The following is an 18,928-nucleotide window of genomic DNA, read 5'->3' on the forward strand; positions in this document are numbered from 1 at the left end:
ACTAGTTGCTAGGTTACCTGCATCAGCTGTGCAAAATGACTCGGATTAAACCCCTAGGGCCGGTTATTATATTACCGGTCCCCACAGCTAAACAGCGCTATGTAGTGCCCTTTTTCAGGCCCCTACATCTATCATTTTTAATTAATACATTCTATCTATTTATTGTAAAGCTGAGTGACAATTAATATGTTTATCATTCCTGCTCTCAGTCTTTATGCAGTAACACATCCCTGGTCGTGATTTGTTGCATAATTAGGCCAATTAGCTGCACAGAAGTCTAGAGAAACCTGGGTGACAATACCTTCAGGAGATCTAAGGGTGGCCCTAGTTGTTAATCGAGTATGTCCAAGACTATAAAAAAGAGTCTGCAGTTTTTCCATAAACAGCTTCATATCTGTCCATGGTAGAATGAAAAAGATGGATGGAATAACCCTATAGTGGTACCTGAAGGTGAAGGCTACAGTGAGGCCCTAGGATAGGCCAGTAGGCTAAATGTGGTGCCAACCAGGTGTACAACTCCTGGTGGTGGGTGTGGAATTACATGGAGATGAGGTGTGAGAAAATATCCGTTGAATGGCACAACCTTCCAAGTGAGAATGTTTAGACAAGAAGTGAAGGATCAAGTCATCTTTATTGAATGATCAAAGTCATAAGCCAGCATTTTTTAAGGTGGAAAGCCTCTTCTGTCATACTTGGGTAAGGGCAGCTGTGCTACATGGGCGGCTTAGCTGATCCTTATCAGGGCAAGGGTAATGGCACCAATTAAGGCATAAAGAGATCGTGCGTCAAGCTGTGATGGAGCTAGTCCGGAGCACCATGGAACGATTGGCCTAATAAGAATCAGCTAAGCTACCCCATGCCCTTACCCCAGCCTGACTGAAGAACAAGCTTTATACCTTGAAACAAGTTTTATATGGGCTTATTACTTTTACCATTCAAGGTAAAAGACTTGGTCCTGCACTTCTCGTCTAAACGTTCTCGCTTTTGCACCACGTGCCAGATATATTCTTACACCTCGTCTCCGTATGTCTGTCCATAGGCTGTGTCAGGTATTGCAGTTCATTTCTTTTGAAATGGGGAACAGATGCATTACCAGAACCATGTGCAATGTTGTGCTGTTTCTGGAAAAACAGCAAATGCTTTTTTCCAGTCTCGGACGAAGCTATTAAGAGGGAAACTGTCGTCATGATTTCATTTCTCAAGCTTTACTCATCAACAAGTATCGACTGCTGCAACTTCTTCCGACTGGTCACTTTCATTGCGGAACACCACCGCATACTGTTGAAATCCTTCACTATATTTCTCCCACCCTGTATGATAATCATCCTCGCTAACTCACTTTGACAGAAACAAGAAATAAATAAGTAGAATTTTGATCTATTTGCCTCCATGTTTATAGGGGCGATAGTATGGAATGTTGGTACAGGCATACACATGTATATAGTAATGGATACTATATGCACTACTGGGGTATACAATATTAACCCCTTAATGACATGGCCTATTTTGGCATTAAGGACCAAGCGATTTTTGGTATTTTTCCATCTCCATTTTCAAAAGCCATAACTTTTTATTTTTCCATCGACGCGGCCGTATAAGGGCTTGGTTTTTGCGTGGCGAACTGTAGTTTTTATCGGTGCCCCTTTTGAGTACATGGACTATATCTTAAAACTTTTATTATTCATGTAGCATAAATGACACACAAAATGTTTTCTGCGGGTCGGTACGGTTACAACGATACCAAAATTCTTATATTTCTTTAGGTTTTTACACTTTTTTGCAATAAAAACCCTTTTTTTGGAAATCTTTTTTTTTCTCTATAGCTGCATTCAAAGTCCTGTAACTATTTTATTTTTCTATGTACGTCACTCTATAAGGACTTATTTTTTGCGAGATGAGCTGTAGGTTTTATTGGTACTATGTTGGGGAATGTACGGCTTTTTTTAATCACTTTTATTGCATTTTTTGGGAGGCAAAATGCTAGCATTTTGCCTCTGATTTTTAGGGGGTTTTTTTACGCTTTTTGCCGTATGTCGTTACGGACGCGTCAATACCAAATATGTTGGGTTTTAATTTTTTTTTACCTTTTTTTATGCTAATGTTAAAAAAAGCACAAAAAAGGGTTTTTTTTAACTTTTTCTTTTACAATTTTCTTTTTTTTACATTTTTATTTTCTTTTTTTACACTATTTGAGTCCCTCTGAGGGACTTACATCACTGCACTTATGATCGCTGTGATAAGGCATGGCACTATACTTATACAGCGATCATAGGCATTGGCACTACAGGACGCCAGTGTCTGGCGTCCTGTTACCATGGCGACAGGCCGGGCTCTCGCGATAACATCGCGAGAGCCGGCCGGAGACACAGAGGGAGCGCGCTCCCTCTGTAAACTCTTTCCCTGCCGCGATCTACTTAGATCACAGCAGGGAAGGGGTTAACAGCGGGGGGCGCATTTCCGATGGTGCGCCCCCCGCTGACAGCCGGCTCCTGCAGCGGGATAGCGCAAGGTCAGTCATGATCTCTCGCTATCCCGATGACATAAGGGTATGTCATTTTGCGCGAAGTACCAGCCTGCCATGACGTACCCTTATGTCATGGGGCGGGAAGGGGTTAAGAAGGGTCAGCTGTTCTTCAGGTATAGCATTGCAACATAGTCAAATTCAAATGAATGGGACTCGACTGCAATATCCTATATATGTATTGGATAGCCTACCAAGAGCATTCTTCATAGAGCTGCAATTTCTGCCAAAATATTTTGTGCTTTTCAGCTGTGAACTTGTCCAAAATGTAAAAATAAAGCAGTCACAAATTCTACAGCGGTGTCGTCCAAGTTTATACATGAAGAGAATCACATGTGTTAGCGCTACGTGCCAATAAGTCAAATACTATTAAAATGATGTCCCGTTAACAATTTCTAACCTGTTCTACCTGAATGTATTCTAGGTGTCACAAGGACGACCAGTGGGCGACAACGAAAGGTCAGCAGTGATGTCATAAGTCCAAGTAAGTGCCTGCTTGTGTTGTGTATTTAAAGGAAACCCATTACTTGCCTAAAGTACCGTAAACTAACTTATGGGGCTATTAGGGCAGGTGACAGGCTGCCGGGTGTTGTACTTCTTATACTCACTCGCTTCCTGGTTCCCGCCTGTAAAGTCCGTGCACCAAACGAAAATCCAACTCTTTTCGGAGTTCTGTGTGTACGCTCTCCCATAGACTTGTATAGGAGAGGTCACTTGGGACTCTGAAAACAGTTGGATTTTCGGTTGGGGCGCTGACTTTACAGGCGGGAATCAGGAAGCGGGTGAGTATAGGAAATACAGCGCCGGGCTCCCTAACAGCTCCATAAGTTAGTTTACAGTGCTTTAGGCAGGTGACAGGTACCCTTTAACGAGTAACTGCACTTTTATAAAAGTTTTCATAATGACATGTCAGAAGTTTTGATCAGTGGGGATCCTGATGCTGAAATCCCACTAATCGCTGAAATATTCTGAAACTAGGAAAGCCTGCCCTATGTCACTTGCAAAATGGCAGCATGAATAACGGTGAGGAACGATATGGTTTCTGCTTAGGGAGAGCACCTAGATGGTGTGAGGAGACTTAGAAGGCCATGCATGCTGCTCTGGGAAATTTATGCAAATGAGAGAAGATGGAACAATGACTCTATTAGAAGGCAGCATTCCTGCAAGTCAATGTCCGACCTCTTAACAGACCTTGTAACATGGCTGGGAATATAAGCCAAAGCCAGAGTCTTCTCCAGGAAGATAAGACAAACATGCACAGTTGCAGTTGAAATCACCTCCTTTGTTTTCATTTATTTTTCGGTCCCCCCTCGCCAATACAGTTTGTGCTACAGTAGCATAGCAGCGGATTAACTATCATGTGAATGGTAAATGTAGGTGACAACACTATGAGAGCAGCTTACCTCCCCCAGCAGTACAGGACAATGCTGGCTACACAAATGGTAAATCAGTCATTCAAATGAATCATTACGTGATCAGACTTTCTGCCAATTGGACGGCAAAGTTTTCCTTGCTTGCATCCTGTTTGGCTGAAGATAATAATCATTCGCCAACACGAGAAATCAGCCAACCAGATTTTGGGTTTCTTCCGATTAGATTGAAATTGACAGGAAATTCACAGTTGCTTAGAAAGTCTATGATTCTGTCCAGGAAAGATTGATTTGTGCAAAAGGAGCATATATTTATCAAGTTTCATAAATGAGGAAAATAGTAGGTTGTTACGGGATGGCACCGCAATGGTACCAGGTGGAGATGTGTAAAGTTATTTTGCAGAACGAGAACTTTATATGTTAAGACTCCATAGGAGGGGGTGTTGCTTCGGACGGTGCATAAAATAGTCAAAAGCCTTACAGACACAAGTAGTTGAGATGCCTTAGGGGTTGATACACAGCACAAGTGTTGGCCCACGTTGACTTTGGCAATCACTATTAATCCTTCTGGATACATTACATCACTTGTCTCACTGACTACTGCTCTCTCGCTCAGTAGTTCCACACTCACTGTTACCTGACTTTTCATTGGAAGCCACTCACATCTCCTCGAGGTTCACCTGGGGAAATGGAGACTCCCTTTTCTCCACGCTCTCTTGATCGCTCGTACAGAAGATGGCCATTTCGGGTTACCATTGCTCATCTGCAACCAAAACTCTATTCATGCCTGGTCTGCTGGCCTCACATGGGTATGTCTGGCCTTCTGCTATCTGCTGGGCTTCTCATTAGCCTATTCCTACTATAGGAAGGCCTGTCCTGTGTTCACCTCTAGCTTGGGTATAAGTGCCTACAATGCGGCATGGTATGTACTGCCTTTATGGCACTATGCCCAGCGCTTATATTGGGCTCCTACTTTCCCCAAAGCAGGTAATGCACTAGCCACATCGCTGCTGCTGTTGCACTGGTGTTGCAGTAGCACCATCTAGTGGCTGGCACAGGCCACAGTGTCGGTGCTGTCTACAAAGTTTTAACTGTGTCACCAGCCAGAGGAACTAGATGGTGCTACAAGCATATATATAAATCTTTTTAACATGTCTTTTCAAGTGAAGTATAATGAGGCATTCCCATAGTAAAGATAAGCCTCTTCTCTACAACCATTTTCCTAGTGGCTCAAACACATCACTACAGTGGCTTCCCTCACAATATATATATATATATATATATATATATATATATATATATATATACACATATATATATATATATATATATATATATATATATATATATATATATATATATATATGCAATTATTAGGAAATTAAAGTCCCAGTGTTTTGGGTGGCGCAATGCACCACACAGCTCTGCTACATGCAAGTCACACACACACAGCTCTGCTACGTTGCTTTTGTATATGAGCTGCATGTGATTTGCAAACTTCAGCTGGTGTCTGAGGTGACATCATGGCTTGTTGCTGTGTCATGCAAGCTGCATTAGCTTCACGGTGGCATTGAACCCTCTGTGGTGACATGTTTGTACAACAGTGATGGTTAGTTCCAACACTGGACAACGGTTGACGATTAGATGAAGGCTGGACTGGTGTTGGCGGCATTGGCACTGGAGATGACATGATATCATGTTTAGGAGATGTGAAGATAGCGGTGAAGGACTATGCTTCAATGTTGTTGGTCAATATGCACTGCCAGCTAAGTATGTGGGCATTTGTGAGGTGTCATTTATTGGAGGCTCCACACATGAATGCAGATGTCTCACAAGCAGCTACAAACTGCCAGACTGAGTACTGCTGCATCTATAGCAACTGAGGCCACAGGGGTTTCTGGGAGATGTAGTCTGCCCATAATCCATCATTTAGTGCAAAAGGAGGAAAAATGACCTGTGATGATGTCACCATCATGTGATCAGAGGGTGGAGCTAAGAGCATCACAGGTACTGTCAGGCTCTGCATGTAACTCACACAAAACACATGGAATGATGGACAAGTGGTCATTAGCACTTTGACAACCCCAATTCTAAAAAATGTAGGGATGCTATGTAAAATGTAAATAAATGTAAAGAAAAAAAGAATGCAGTGATTTGCAAGTCTCGTGTAAACATATATTATTCACAATAGAATATATCAGAAGGTAAGAGAGAGACACGTTTCCATTTTATTTTAAAAAATGAGCTCATTTACAAATTGATGGCAGCAACATATCTCACAAAAGGCTGGAAAAAAAAGTGGTACTAATGAAAAACAGCTGAAGGGTCAAGTCACATGACTGTGTCTAAAAATAGCATGTTAGAGAGCCAGAGTCTCTCAGAAGCAAAGATGATCAGAGGTTCACCAATCAGTGAGAAACTGTGTCTAAACATTGTGGAACAATTTCAAAAAAAGGTTCCTCAATGTGAAATTGCGAAGACTTTGAATATGCCACCATCTACAGTACATAATATCATCAAAAGATTCAGAGAATCTAGAGAAGTCATGTGCACAAGGGACAAGGCCGATGGTCAATATTGGAAGCTCAAGATCTACAGCCTTCAGACATCACTGCATTAAATACAGGCATGATTCTATAATGCGAATCCCTGCATGAGGTCAGGAATACTTCCAGAAATCATTGTCTGTGAACACAGTTCACCATGCAATCCACAAATGCAAGTCAAAGCTGCATCACGCAAAGAAGAAGCCATATATCAACAGAATTCTGAAACGCCAGCATCTTCTCTGGGCCAAAGCTCACTTAAAATGATCCAAGTCAAAATGGAAAACTGTGGTCAGATGAATCAAGATTTGAATTTTTTGGGGGAAACCATGGACACCATGTCCTGCAGACTAAACATAAGAGATAACCATCCAGCTTGTTATCAGTGCAAAGTTCAGAGTATTGCATCTCTGATGGTATAGAATTGCATTGGTACCTATGGCATGAGAAGCTTACACATCTTGAAGGGCACTATCAATGCTGACCAGTATATGGAGGTTTTAGAGCACCATATGCTCCCATCCAGATAACGCAATTAACAGAAGGCCTTGCATATTTTAGCAAGACAATGCTAAACCATATACTGCATCCATCACAGCAGCATGGCATCACAGAAGAAGAGTCCGGGTGTTCAACTGGCCGCCTGCAGTCCAGATCTTTCACCAAGAGAAAACATTTATTGCATTATGAAATGAAAAATCCCTCAAAGATGACCGAGGACCGTTGAGCAGTTAGAATCCTACATCACACAAGAACGGGACAACGGTCCTCTCCCAAAACTCCAGCAATTGGTCTCCTCACTGTCCAGATGTTTACAGACTGTTGTAAGAAAAAGAGGTGATGCTACACAATGGTAGACATGGCCCTGGCCCAACTTTTATGAGATGTGTTGCCATGACTTTCTAAATGAGTTAATTTTTAAAAATAAAATGGAAAAATGTCTCCCTTTCACTTTCTAATATGTTTTAGGTTCTATTGTAAATAATATATGGTTATGTGAGATTTCCAAATCACTGCATTCTTTTTTCCTTTACATTTATTTACATTTTACATAGTCTCCCAACTCTTTGGGAATTGGGGTTGTATAAACATTTGGCCAAACCACAAATGGTACCCCCCGTGCCAAATAGTGCCAACATACACCCACATTATTCTTAAGCTGCACAAGACATCCTAAAGCATTCTAAAGTATCCTATAAGTATATAATAGAGCCAGTCCGGTCTATTCCTAGATTTGGTGGCTTTGACAGAAGAATAGTTTTGCAGACCATTCAATTCTTGTAGTCATGAAAAATAGCAGAACCCTGCAAGGTCAAAAAATACTGGTACAATCACAAGTTTAGAACCAACACTTTGCAAAAACATTCCACACCTAAGCCCAATGTCCACGGGCAGACTTGAATTGCAGGCGATCCACAGTTCAAGCGCCCATAGAGAAACATGAGTATCCGCAGCTGAATTAAAGCCTGCAGATTTGCTTTGTGGACCTTTTGGCCCGGAAAACAAATTGCAGCATGTTCCATTTCAGTGCGGTTCCTGCACGGGCGCCTTCCATTGAAGTCAATAGAAGCCGTTCGATCCACAGCTCATCCGCAATTGAATTGCGTGGATTGCGTGGATTCCGCGGGAAAACAGGTGTTTTTTTTTTTAAAACTGTACTGCGGAAGTGCCAGCCGACTGCGCATGTCCGTCGGCCGGCACTTCCGCACACATCCGCAGTGAAGAAAATAGAAGACCCGGATGTGTAAGCAGGATCCTCGGCCGCAGGCAGGGTCAGATTCGGCTGTGGGCTCTCGCATGCGTAATCCAATCCACCCGTGGACATGAAGCCTTAAGCACCAGTTTCTAAATCCCTTTTAATGGCTAACAAAAATACATGATGTTATAGCCAGCTTTCCAACCTCTCAGGTTTCTTCCTTGGTTTCTGCTGCTGAGAACAATCACATTTTGCTCTACTGGCTAACGAAGTACCAAACTTTTTTTGTTGCCCCTATGGTAGTCACACCGTTGTTTGTAAAAATAAGTGTGCCTCGCTGCAAATCAGGTTACGGATTTATATTATCTACTAAAACACATGTACATTGTTTCTTTCATTTCCTCGGCAACCATATAGTGTTATGATTGTGGTTGCAACTGTAAAAAACCAGTGCATTCGAATGTTTGATGTTGAAGCCGAAGTATACATTGTATGGTTCTTAGCCTATTGCAGCCTATATTAAAAGGAACCTGTCACCAATGAGTCGAATGAACTACTTTATAGAGTTCAAAGCTGGAAGAGGGAGCTGTGTTTCATACACACCAGTGCCCCGTTCCAATGCTGTGTCCCTGTTTTACAAGGCTGTATGAGCCTACCATTTATCTCTGTGGGAGAGTATGCGCACAGAGCCATCTGGAAAGTCAAGCTACGTGCACGCTCTGACTTCTCGGGGGCATAATGCTGGAATGGGCCACCCAGTTAGTATGAAACAGCTCCCTGGACCCTTCACCACCTCCCCTTGAGCCCAATAATTTAGCTTATTTAGTTCAAAGGCAATGACAGGCTCCCTTTAAACTCCAGAGCTGCATTCACAATTCTGACAGTCTTGTTGACAGATGCCTTAGCTTCCAGGTGTATATGGAGAGTTAGAATGTCCTGCATCAAATTTCTGTAGATTGTCAATATTAACTCTGCTGGCACACAAAAGGTAAAATTCAGCCGAACTGGCCAAAATCGGTTATTTCAGCCAACCATTTCTGGAACATGACACCTGAACCTTCACGATGACTGACAGCGGACTGTCGGCTGCCAAAAATGTGATCTTTCAGGTTTAATGTTTTCAGGTTAGATTGGATCAGCCAAATTAAGCCAATCAACTATCTCCCTCATCGGTCAGTTGGATCTGGCGTGCAGAAGGAGGGACCATTAGTACGAACGATGGTCCCCCAGCAGCACGATCTCACAGACCAAAGCAAGCTCTATGCAGAAATTGAGTCAGAATAGGAATGTTGGAAGATTTCAGCTCTGAAGCTAGAAGAATTATTAATGCAGCTCCGGCGGTAATTCATAGCAAGTTATGCAATGTATTACTGAACTTTGTTGCCTATTAATTCTATATGCACACTGTAAAATGGTGCTCCAAATGGTGGGCATAGGCATGAACTGAAAAAAGGCCATGAGAAGCACATGAAAAACACCTCCACACATGAAATAAGAACATCCAACATGTTTGCTTTCATGGTTACGTATCCAAGTAACATGTGAGACAGCTGTGTAGGGTAACAGCTGTCTAGTGCAAAAGGTGCTGGCCGAAGAAGCCGTTCATATTCTCGTATTCTCCATAGACCCCAATGCAGCTGAAGCCAAGAATTCAATGCAACGTAAATCATTCCATGAGGCTTCATCTAAGAAGAATACTCTCTCGCAAAACTGGTCTGGACAGTAGTGCGTTCCAGTAATCTGCAGAACTAGTGAGAGTGTAATGCTGGATTAATGGACTTCTCAGGTGTGAAATGCCCCACCAGGCAACAAAACGTAAGGTCATATTTACACGGTTGAGCGCCATATCGGTCCGAAAACTGAGTGCAATTTTTCATGTGTGTACTGTATTTCTATAGGAAAGATCAAAATCGCACTTGCATGTAAATGGCACCTGCAAGTGAGTGCAGATTTTTAATTGCTCCCCTAGAAAGAATGAGAAATATCACCCAGAAATTAGAACATGCTGCAAACCTCACCGCATCGCTGCGAAAGAAAAATCGCACATTGCAAGTAAGGGGTCGCATTACACAAAACACACACGATACTATCAGCCGAGTAAATGCGGCCATATAGTGGTTCTAGTAGTAACAATAACCCCCTTAGTGGTCCCAGTATTAATAGTGACCCCCATAGTGGCTCCTGCAGTAATAGTGTCTCTGTTAGTGGCCGCAATAGTAACAGTGTCCTCGTTAGGGCCCCTGGAATAATTGTGATCCCCATAGTGGGTCCAGTATTAATAGTGACCCCCATATTGGCCCCAGTACTAATTGTGATCCTCATAGTGGTCCCAGTACTAATATTGACACCCAAAGTGGCCCCAGCAGTAATAGTGTCCTCGTTAGGGCTCCATTACTAATTGTGATCCCCATAGCGGTACTAGTACTAATATTGACCCCCATAGTGGCCCCAGCAGTAATAGTGTCCTCGTTAGGGCTCCAGTACTAATTGTGATCCCCATAGCGGTACTAGTACTAATATTGACCCCATAGTGGCCCCAGCAGTAATAGTGTTCCTGTTAGTGGAACTCTGGCCAGGCAGCAATTGACACCATTGAGCATTTTACTCACTCCATCTACAGCTCGGCTACTGCTGAGTGGGACCTCTGACCTCTCTGCCCAGCGTCTGCGCTGTTTACAGGACGGCATCTGTGTACAGGAACGCAGACACCAGGAGAAGAAGTCAGGGATCATAGTTTTAATGGGATTACAGCAGCAGTGGCTGCCGGACAGGAGCTACAGACTGAGTCCAATGCTTGATGTTATCGGGCTGCTTCCTAGTCTGCTTCAGCTGGTAATTATTTTTTACCGGTCATTAATATGTCCAGTAAAAAATAAATACTGGCACCGGCCTTTAGACTTAATTACCTGCCAGGCCGGTGACTTACTGCCTGGGTGGCAACCCTACGTCTGCTGCTATGAGATCCCGCAGACTGCTGCCCGAGGCAGCAGGCTCAGGTTGCCTCATGCTAGGGCCACCTCTGCCTGTACCGCAGTTACTGGAGCCAAAGTGGGCATTCCATTGCTATAGTGTTCTGTTTTGCCTATAATCATGCCCATGCTGTTCTATTAATGTTGGTTGAACAGTACTGTGAATTCTCATTTTCGCCTTGCTGTGGTACCCCTATTTTTGCAGACATCTGCAGCCAATGTATGCCCGTTCCTTTACCGCTTACTTAGTGCTTGGAACCCCCAAACCTCAGATCTTTTGGGCCATTTTTGTATTCTTTCCTACAAATTTGGTACTGTTAAATAAGAGTAATTTTTCGACACAGAATCCTCCTCTTAACATGTGGCTACGTTTTTGTGAGTGACTGCGATGTGTGGTGCAAGCAAGTTTGCATAGCTATCATGTGCAATGTCTGGCTCCTACAAGACTGAGCTGATCTTCAGATTTATTGCACTAAACACATGGCAGAAGAAGATTTTGGAAAAGAAGACAGACATTCTTCTAAATATAGATTACAGTAATTTCTATTTTAAACCAATCTAACCAGAGATCCCGTATAACTCTCTGCAGGTGGAACATCAAAGTGCAATTTCTAAGGATTTTTTTTGCATTTGTTCTGTAGGATAATACAGCATTAAATGCTTTTTTTTAGCACATTTAACCCCTGTTCCTGCAGCACAATACAAAAACTCACGGCGTTTGAGGGGTTAAATAGCAAGCGCCCAGTGTAATCCCTGCATTCTGGCCAAGGATTTAGCAATGGAACAGTATAATTGCTAACAGGTACAGCAGGATCCCTCACTGTAACAATGTATTACACATTGGCAGACTGTGTAGTGATTTGGGCTGGAGAACCAGCTTTTCCGAGAGGGGTGGGTTATGTGGATCTCCATACGCGCTCACACATACACTTATGTGTGATCAATGCAGACATCAATGCACTATTAGTGAATCCGGGGGGTTTCAAACCCGAGGAGCTAAGACAATATTCATACAATAGTATGCTAAGGTTTTAAATAATTCTTGGACGATACAGCGGTCATGGCTTTGCTGAGCTGGCGACAGGACCGAAAGAGTGAAGGAGAAAAGAAGAGGGAGAGATGGGGAGGGGTGAATGGAGCAATATTAACATTGAAAGGAATGAGAACTAGAGAGTTGGGAGAGAAACAATAAGGAGGGAAAGAAAGAAAGAAAGGTTGAGCAAAAACTGATACAATGGCTATAAAACATAAAGATACAGGAAGAATAGATAGAATTGGACATTAAAGGGGTGCTCTAGGATTTATAAACTTGCCACTTTCACAATGTAGAATTCTATATTTATTCTGTATCCCATATGGCCCTTGAAGTCTATGCACCATAGAAGGTGCTACGTGGACACAAGCATGATCAACATATAGTCATAGTACTAGAAATCTCACCTTATGCAACTAGTAGAGATCTGCTTTTCAACTGTTTTTGCATTGGCAAGCAGAAACCAAAAATAGTATACGTAATAAGTCATACATGGTGGTAGAAAAAAAGTGTGCCAAAAAGAAAAGGAAGATAAGTGCCAACTACAGGGGAAGAGAAGTGCCATGGCAAAGAAAAACAATGATTTCAGACATAGCATTAAGATATTCCAGGCATGTATATGGTGACAAGGTAACAGCTGGGAGCTGGCATGTGTCCAGTGACAGGTAAACCGGTTGCTGGCGAGGGAGTAATGCAGAGCAGAGGGCAGGGAGGAGGAGCACAGCCTAATCTGAGGAGTGAGGGGTGATGAAAGGTAATACATTCTGTACCATGAATATTAAATTGAGCAGAAATAAGAGGGGATAAGGTGATGAAAGAGGGTAACTCCAGTCTTGACCTTGATGTGGAATGCATGAGTTTCAGCAGAGGAAAACTTTAAAATGTATAGTTTTAACCCCTTGGTTTGTAGTGATTCACTAGGAAAAAGGGTTTAAGGCAGTTCACATACAGTAGATACTGAAATACCATTAGAGATACTTAGTATTCGTCTTTAAGCCAGTCTAGACTTAGATCTAGATATTACAGAATGCTCAAAGTTCTAGAATACTAGTAAGTGGAAAAAGCTGGCAAAGTTTGTATAAGCAGGGGTGTCATGGGTGCCAAGATGCAAGGGAAAGCCCCTTTTCAAAATCATGAGTTTGCTGCTGATATAGTAGAATGTGGGTGGCACATATTGATAGGTCTGCTTGGAAGAAGATGGTGGCCAAGAGTCAAGGCTAGGTCTTGGATTTCTTAGTATTTACTTATGCTAATGGTAGGGGAAGAGGGGAATGAGTGGACTTGGTGTCCTTTCAGTTCTGCCATAGTCTAAGTACAATAATGACTTATTATAAAGGCTGCTTTCACACCTGCGTTAGGGCTCAGTACAGGGTTTCCATCTCACTGCTCCGTTTTTGGAGGAGAGAAACTAAATTAACCCTTTCCAATCCACTGTCTGACCTTCCGAAGACATTATGATTTAAGTCTGTACAGCTCCGATGTGGGAAGATGGCCGTCAGGGTTCTCTTACTGTATATTGCCAGCCTCTCTGCTGTCGGAGTCTATCCAATGTGTCACCTCATGCAGTACTGGCTTTAGCCAGCAGATAGCGCTGTTGTATAACGGCAGAAAAAGAGTAAGCCCCCTAGGAAAACCAGGATACAAATTGGATTGGAAATGGTTAAAACAGAAAAAAAAACTGATGTTTTTTTCCCCATTGATTTCAATGGGGTTTCAAAAAAAACGGAACGCAAACAGAAAGGCTTCAAATTTCATCACTGCCGTCTAGTTTCTGTGTTTGGGGCAGGAAAATAACGCTGCAGACCGTCCAAAAAGTGTAAACCTAATGGAACAGAAGCAAACTGAAGCTTTTCATGTGCTTTCCTTTTTTGGAAACTGAATGGAAATCAATGGGGGGAAAAAGATAATTTTTTTCTATTTTATTTCTGCTTCTCTCTTCCAAAAATGGAGCCGAGAGACGTGCGCCTCTTCATGTATAAAGCATGTGGTGCACCGGTGGAAATCATACTAAGCCTGACATCAGAAAGGCTGAGCTTCGTAAATTTCACCCACACTGTTTATGATAAAACTATCCACTGTCTTCCCTCACTTCTACGGACATGCAGGGATGCCTCTCATGGATACAATGTATATCAGAATTGTATCCATGTAAGTGTTAGTACACAGTATTCACTGGAACTCATTTAAAAGGGTTTTGCAGCCAATAACATTTATCACCAATCCAATGCATAGCTTGGGGAGCCAACCATTGGGACTCAAAGTGATTGCTAGAATGTGGAGGGGCTGGAGGGGAGGAGGAAGAGTTTAGAGTGGAAGTCGAGCAAATGTACCAACTTTATGGGTAGGACGGGAACATTTTGGTGAGAGTGCTATAGTAACATCAATCCCTCTCCCTCCTGTGGCTCCCAATATTTGCACACACATAGGGCCAATTCCCAAGGAGATCAATGCAGGAGTATGGAAAGAAATGTAAGCATTCCTTTGGAGCCCCTAGTAAAAAATACACTCAGACCCGGGGAGAGCAGCAAAAGTCAGAATCAAACACCAGTGCTAGCCACGTGGATGTATGCACTCAGCTGGGACTCTGAACTGCATTACACATACTGCAGCTGCTGAAGAATCTCTTTTTTTAATAAAGCAACAGTCAGTAGTTGTTGGTCTGGGAGGAGGCAGTTCTTCAAAAGCAACAGACTGGTTCCATAAAAAGAGATGAGCAACGTATATGTAGCACCACTAATCTCTGTATATTCATCATATTCTCTTGTGTGCATGAAGAAGCCTTTGTTATATTGTATGTATATATATATATATATATATATATATGCCTTAGCGTGTCATGTGTCAGTTTGTAACCAAAATACTGCCATCTTATGGTTAGCTAACCACATGATGTACTAAGGCATTTATATATGTGGGATGTGGGCCAATAGAGGAGGACTGGACACCTAATTGTTTATACTGTAGAGGACACTGTGGTCCGCACTCACCAGCCGAAGGACGGGATTGAAGGAGAACGATGCCAAGCCACCCACTCACCAGCTCCTGCTACAGTCACAGTCAGTGCCCACATCGAAGCACTATACAAGAATGTACAGCAAAATGTTGGCGTAATATTGTGCCCTGCACTCAGTAGTACGACAGAGAGTGGCTCCTACTACACCAACCTGCACATTTGACTCAGCTGCTTCTGTGTCATCAACTTGTGGCCAGCATATATATATATATTGGAGTTGTTGTCCTAGGCAGAGGTTGTCCCACTTCTAGCTGTTTGTCAGATAGCTCCATACATTGCTTAATGGCCCACTTTGATACTGCAGGCTGAATCTTACTGAACTGAATGAAATCCGACCTGCAGTACCAACCTGGGCCACTATGCAGTGTACAGAGCTGTCTGAAAACAGCTAGAAGTGGGACAACTTCTTAGATTGGATGCATTTTCTATTAGGTCGAGCTCACACAGGTGGATTCCAGTTGTGGAATCCACAATTGGTGTCTGTGTGGGGGATCTGCGGCAAAACGCGGGCATTAAAAATTATGTACTTTTGCTTTTTCATTGACACTTGCAGATACGAATTGCGTATTTGGCAAGCGGAAGAAAAAACACAGCATGCTATATTTTGCTGTGGACCCCATGCAATAGGCCTCCATTGAAGTCAATGGAGGCCATCAAACCTGCACCATCGATTAGCAATGGTGCGGGAAATACGAATAAATACGAAAAAAAACCTGTGCATGACTGATAGCTAGCCGCCGCAGTCATTCGCAATACAGAAACAGCAGGTACGCAGGGTCACCGTCCTGGTACGGGCTATCTACTAGTATTCACACGTGTATTCTACTTTCCTCACATTTGTGTAGAGACGAGCAGCAGTATGTACGATGGCATTACCTATAATGGTATTTCATATATCATCAAGAGTAAGTTCAGTTTTTGATAACATGTGCTCCTTCATATATTCCCCCTAAGGGCGCCCACCCACTGGCGTTTGCGATTTTCGTGCGTGAAAAACGCAGCGTTTTTCGCAGCGTTTTTTGCCGCGTTTTCGCGGCATTTTCGCGGCTTTTCCATTAATTTCCATTGACTTTCATGGGTGCATTAGGAGAAAAATAAGGACACATATGCAACTGACAGTTCCTATGTTAAAAAACGCAACGCAACGCAAAAAAAAACGCCAGTGGACAGGAGTACATTCAATTCTAATTGCTCTTGAGAAAAAACGCAAAACGCAGAGAAAAAAAAATCGCCAGTGGGTGGGCGCCCTTAGACTCATCTCAATCATCATGACCTCACTGGCTCATAATTTAATCACATTTAGTCAACTGCCAACTGATAAGAAGCCTATACATACTGCAGAAATCACCCAAGAGCACTGCTGAGGGCAAGGACACTATCTCCATTCACTGGTGTGTATTTATTTACTGCCACTTGCCATGGAGCTAAAAACAAAGAGAAGTAACATAATGCAGAAATCAGAGCAGATTATTTACCACACTTCTCAAGAATGTAAAAAGTTAGAGTCAAGTTGTTCCGTTGTAAACTATGGATCGCTTTTTCACTGGGGCAGAAGAGCAGTCTATCTAAAGCCCATCACAGAATAGAGCAAGGGTCCCCAACGCCAGTCCTCAGGGACCACCAACAGGTCATGTTTTCAGGATCTCCTATGGTAAGAACACCTGTGGCAATGTCTGAGACACTGATGATAATTACATCACCTGTGCAACACTGAGGAAATCCTGAAAACATGACCTGTTGGCGGTCCCTGAGGACTGGATTTGGGGAACACTGCCCTAGACGACTTGGATAAAACAAAGACATTTTATTTACACATTTTAAAAGTAGGGCTGACAAAGACAAACTAACACACTGCCTGTTTGTGGGGACCTCACATGGGATTGGTTGACCATAAATGGGAGTTGTTCAAGAGACTGTGTCTGGGACCAGAGAACTACTGATAACTAGGCCTGTGTAAGTCACCCTGTTCTCCCGTGTTTTCCTCCCTGTCACATCACGTGTTCCTCTGCGCTACTGCCAGTAGATGTACAGTGACTGTAATTGTTGGAACTTTACAGGTTGATTTTCAGTAAATGGCTTCTCCAACTGTTCCCGGTTTGGCCTTTAAACTCTACCCCGTGTATGCGCACCCCTATTTGTTTCTCAGAGAGATCACTGAGGAGGAAGGAACGGTGGTGTCACCCGTGACAAAAGCACTAAGATACTCCTCCAGTGCCTTTTCCTATTAAAATAGTATGCCTTCGCCCTTGGACGAGTCTCTGGTTAACCTCCAGGTGGAAGATGGTAGAGCCACCGTGACAAGTAAACTACTCTACCCCCGCTGTCTTCTAGGCTGGGGCTCGCTCCTCGGACGCTGCACCACAATGTAGAATGTCTATAGGAGCTTGAATGACTTTTTGTATGTTTGTTGAGGATACTCCACAAAGAGACTATCCTCTAATATTCTTCCATTGATAGTCAACCAATCCCATGTGAGGTCCCCACAAACAGGCTGTGTGTTAGTTCGTCTTTGTCAGCCCTACTTTTAATATGTGTAAATAAAATGTCTTTGGTTTATCCAAGTCGTCTATACTGTGAAGGGCTTTAAACTACAGATGGCCTTTTCTTGGGATGTGTCAGCAATGGTAAATCAATGAAAGTTTATCAGACGGGACACCTGCTGATCAGCTGTTCATTGGACTATAGTAATCATGCACTAAGCCAGGGGTGTAACTATAGAGAATGCTGGGGATGCGGTTGTACCCGGGCCCAGGAGCCTTAGGGGGCCCATAAGGCCTCTCTTCTCTATATAGGGGGCCCTGTACTATGAATAAATCATCATAGTTGGGGGCCCTGTTACAGGTTTTGCATTGGGGCCCAGGAGCTTCAAGTTACGCCTCTGCACTAAGCTGATTTCTGCAGGAAGCAGCCAGTTCTGTTCTCACTGCAGTGGCCAGTGGTGCAGTATATTGCTAATTTCCACGCACATTGAGTGCGCATTTGTCCACCTCCCATAGACGTCCATGGTGCCTTTGGTGCACAAGTATGCAGGGAAATAGAGCTGGACCTATGTTTTGGCACGCTCATCAATGGATTCTATCCTCTATGCATTGCACGCATATATTTTACGCGAGCAAATACATTCATCTGAAGAAGCCATAAAACATGTGCACTCAAATATGCAAATTGCGCAAATGCAAGTGTAAAGGCACCGGCGTTATGTAAAAAACGATTAGATCTTTGGCAACTAAAACAATAAATATATGTTCTATCATCGATACTACATTTCTAAACGTGAACTGCTCTTGCCAACGTACTTTGGCCGGTCCTGGTATCAGTCAATATGTAAGAAAACAGTCTAAATCAGCCTATCCTGCTGTCGCCGCTCCAGCGTATGGCAGCGCAAGTTGTTTTCCATATCCATGGATATGCACAGGAAATTGTCCATCCAGTCCAACAGCTTTCAGGAAATGTCTGTTGGTCCAGCGCCTCATCTGCAGAGCGTTCTTCCATTGACAGCAGTTTTCTTGGCATTTGAAGTAGATTTCATTTTGATAACACGAGATGCAATTTATCTTCCTTTGTGGTTTTCCAGCCTTCTATTTATAACTAAACCGACTTCTCAATATTTGTTATCGAGATGCATATCTGGAAGAAAACTCACAATTAGTTCATACAGTAAAACTGCAAAGAATTTGGGACACTGAACTGCAATCGGAACCTTTAACCCCTTACAGATGCCGCCATTTTTTTTCCATTTTTCGTTTTTTTCCTCTCCCCTTTTAAAAAATCATACCTCCT

The 18,928-nt window shown here is 42.9% G+C and overlaps 1 protein-coding gene across 2 annotated transcripts in view; it reads left to right on the top strand.

The window, feature by feature from the left end:
• Positions 1–18,928, top strand: part of SEPTIN9 (septin 9) — a 266,768-nt gene that overhangs the window by 55,644 nt on the left and 192,196 nt on the right. Inside the window, exon 2 of one of the 2 annotated variants that reach the window (XM_066587587.1) lies at positions 2,946–3,005. In XM_066587587.1, the coding sequence (XP_066443684.1) occupies positions 2,946–3,005 (60 nt within the window). Of the gene's footprint in view, positions 1–2,945; positions 3,006–12,838; positions 12,890–18,928 lie in introns of those variants that run through there. The other variant, XM_066587591.1, reaches the window with a different exon arrangement.

This window comes from Eleutherodactylus coqui, chromosome 13 (genome assembly GCF_035609145.1).
Source record: "Eleutherodactylus coqui strain aEleCoq1 chromosome 13, aEleCoq1.hap1, whole genome shotgun sequence".
NCBI lineage: Eukaryota > Metazoa > Chordata > Amphibia > Anura > Eleutherodactylidae > Eleutherodactylus > Eleutherodactylus coqui.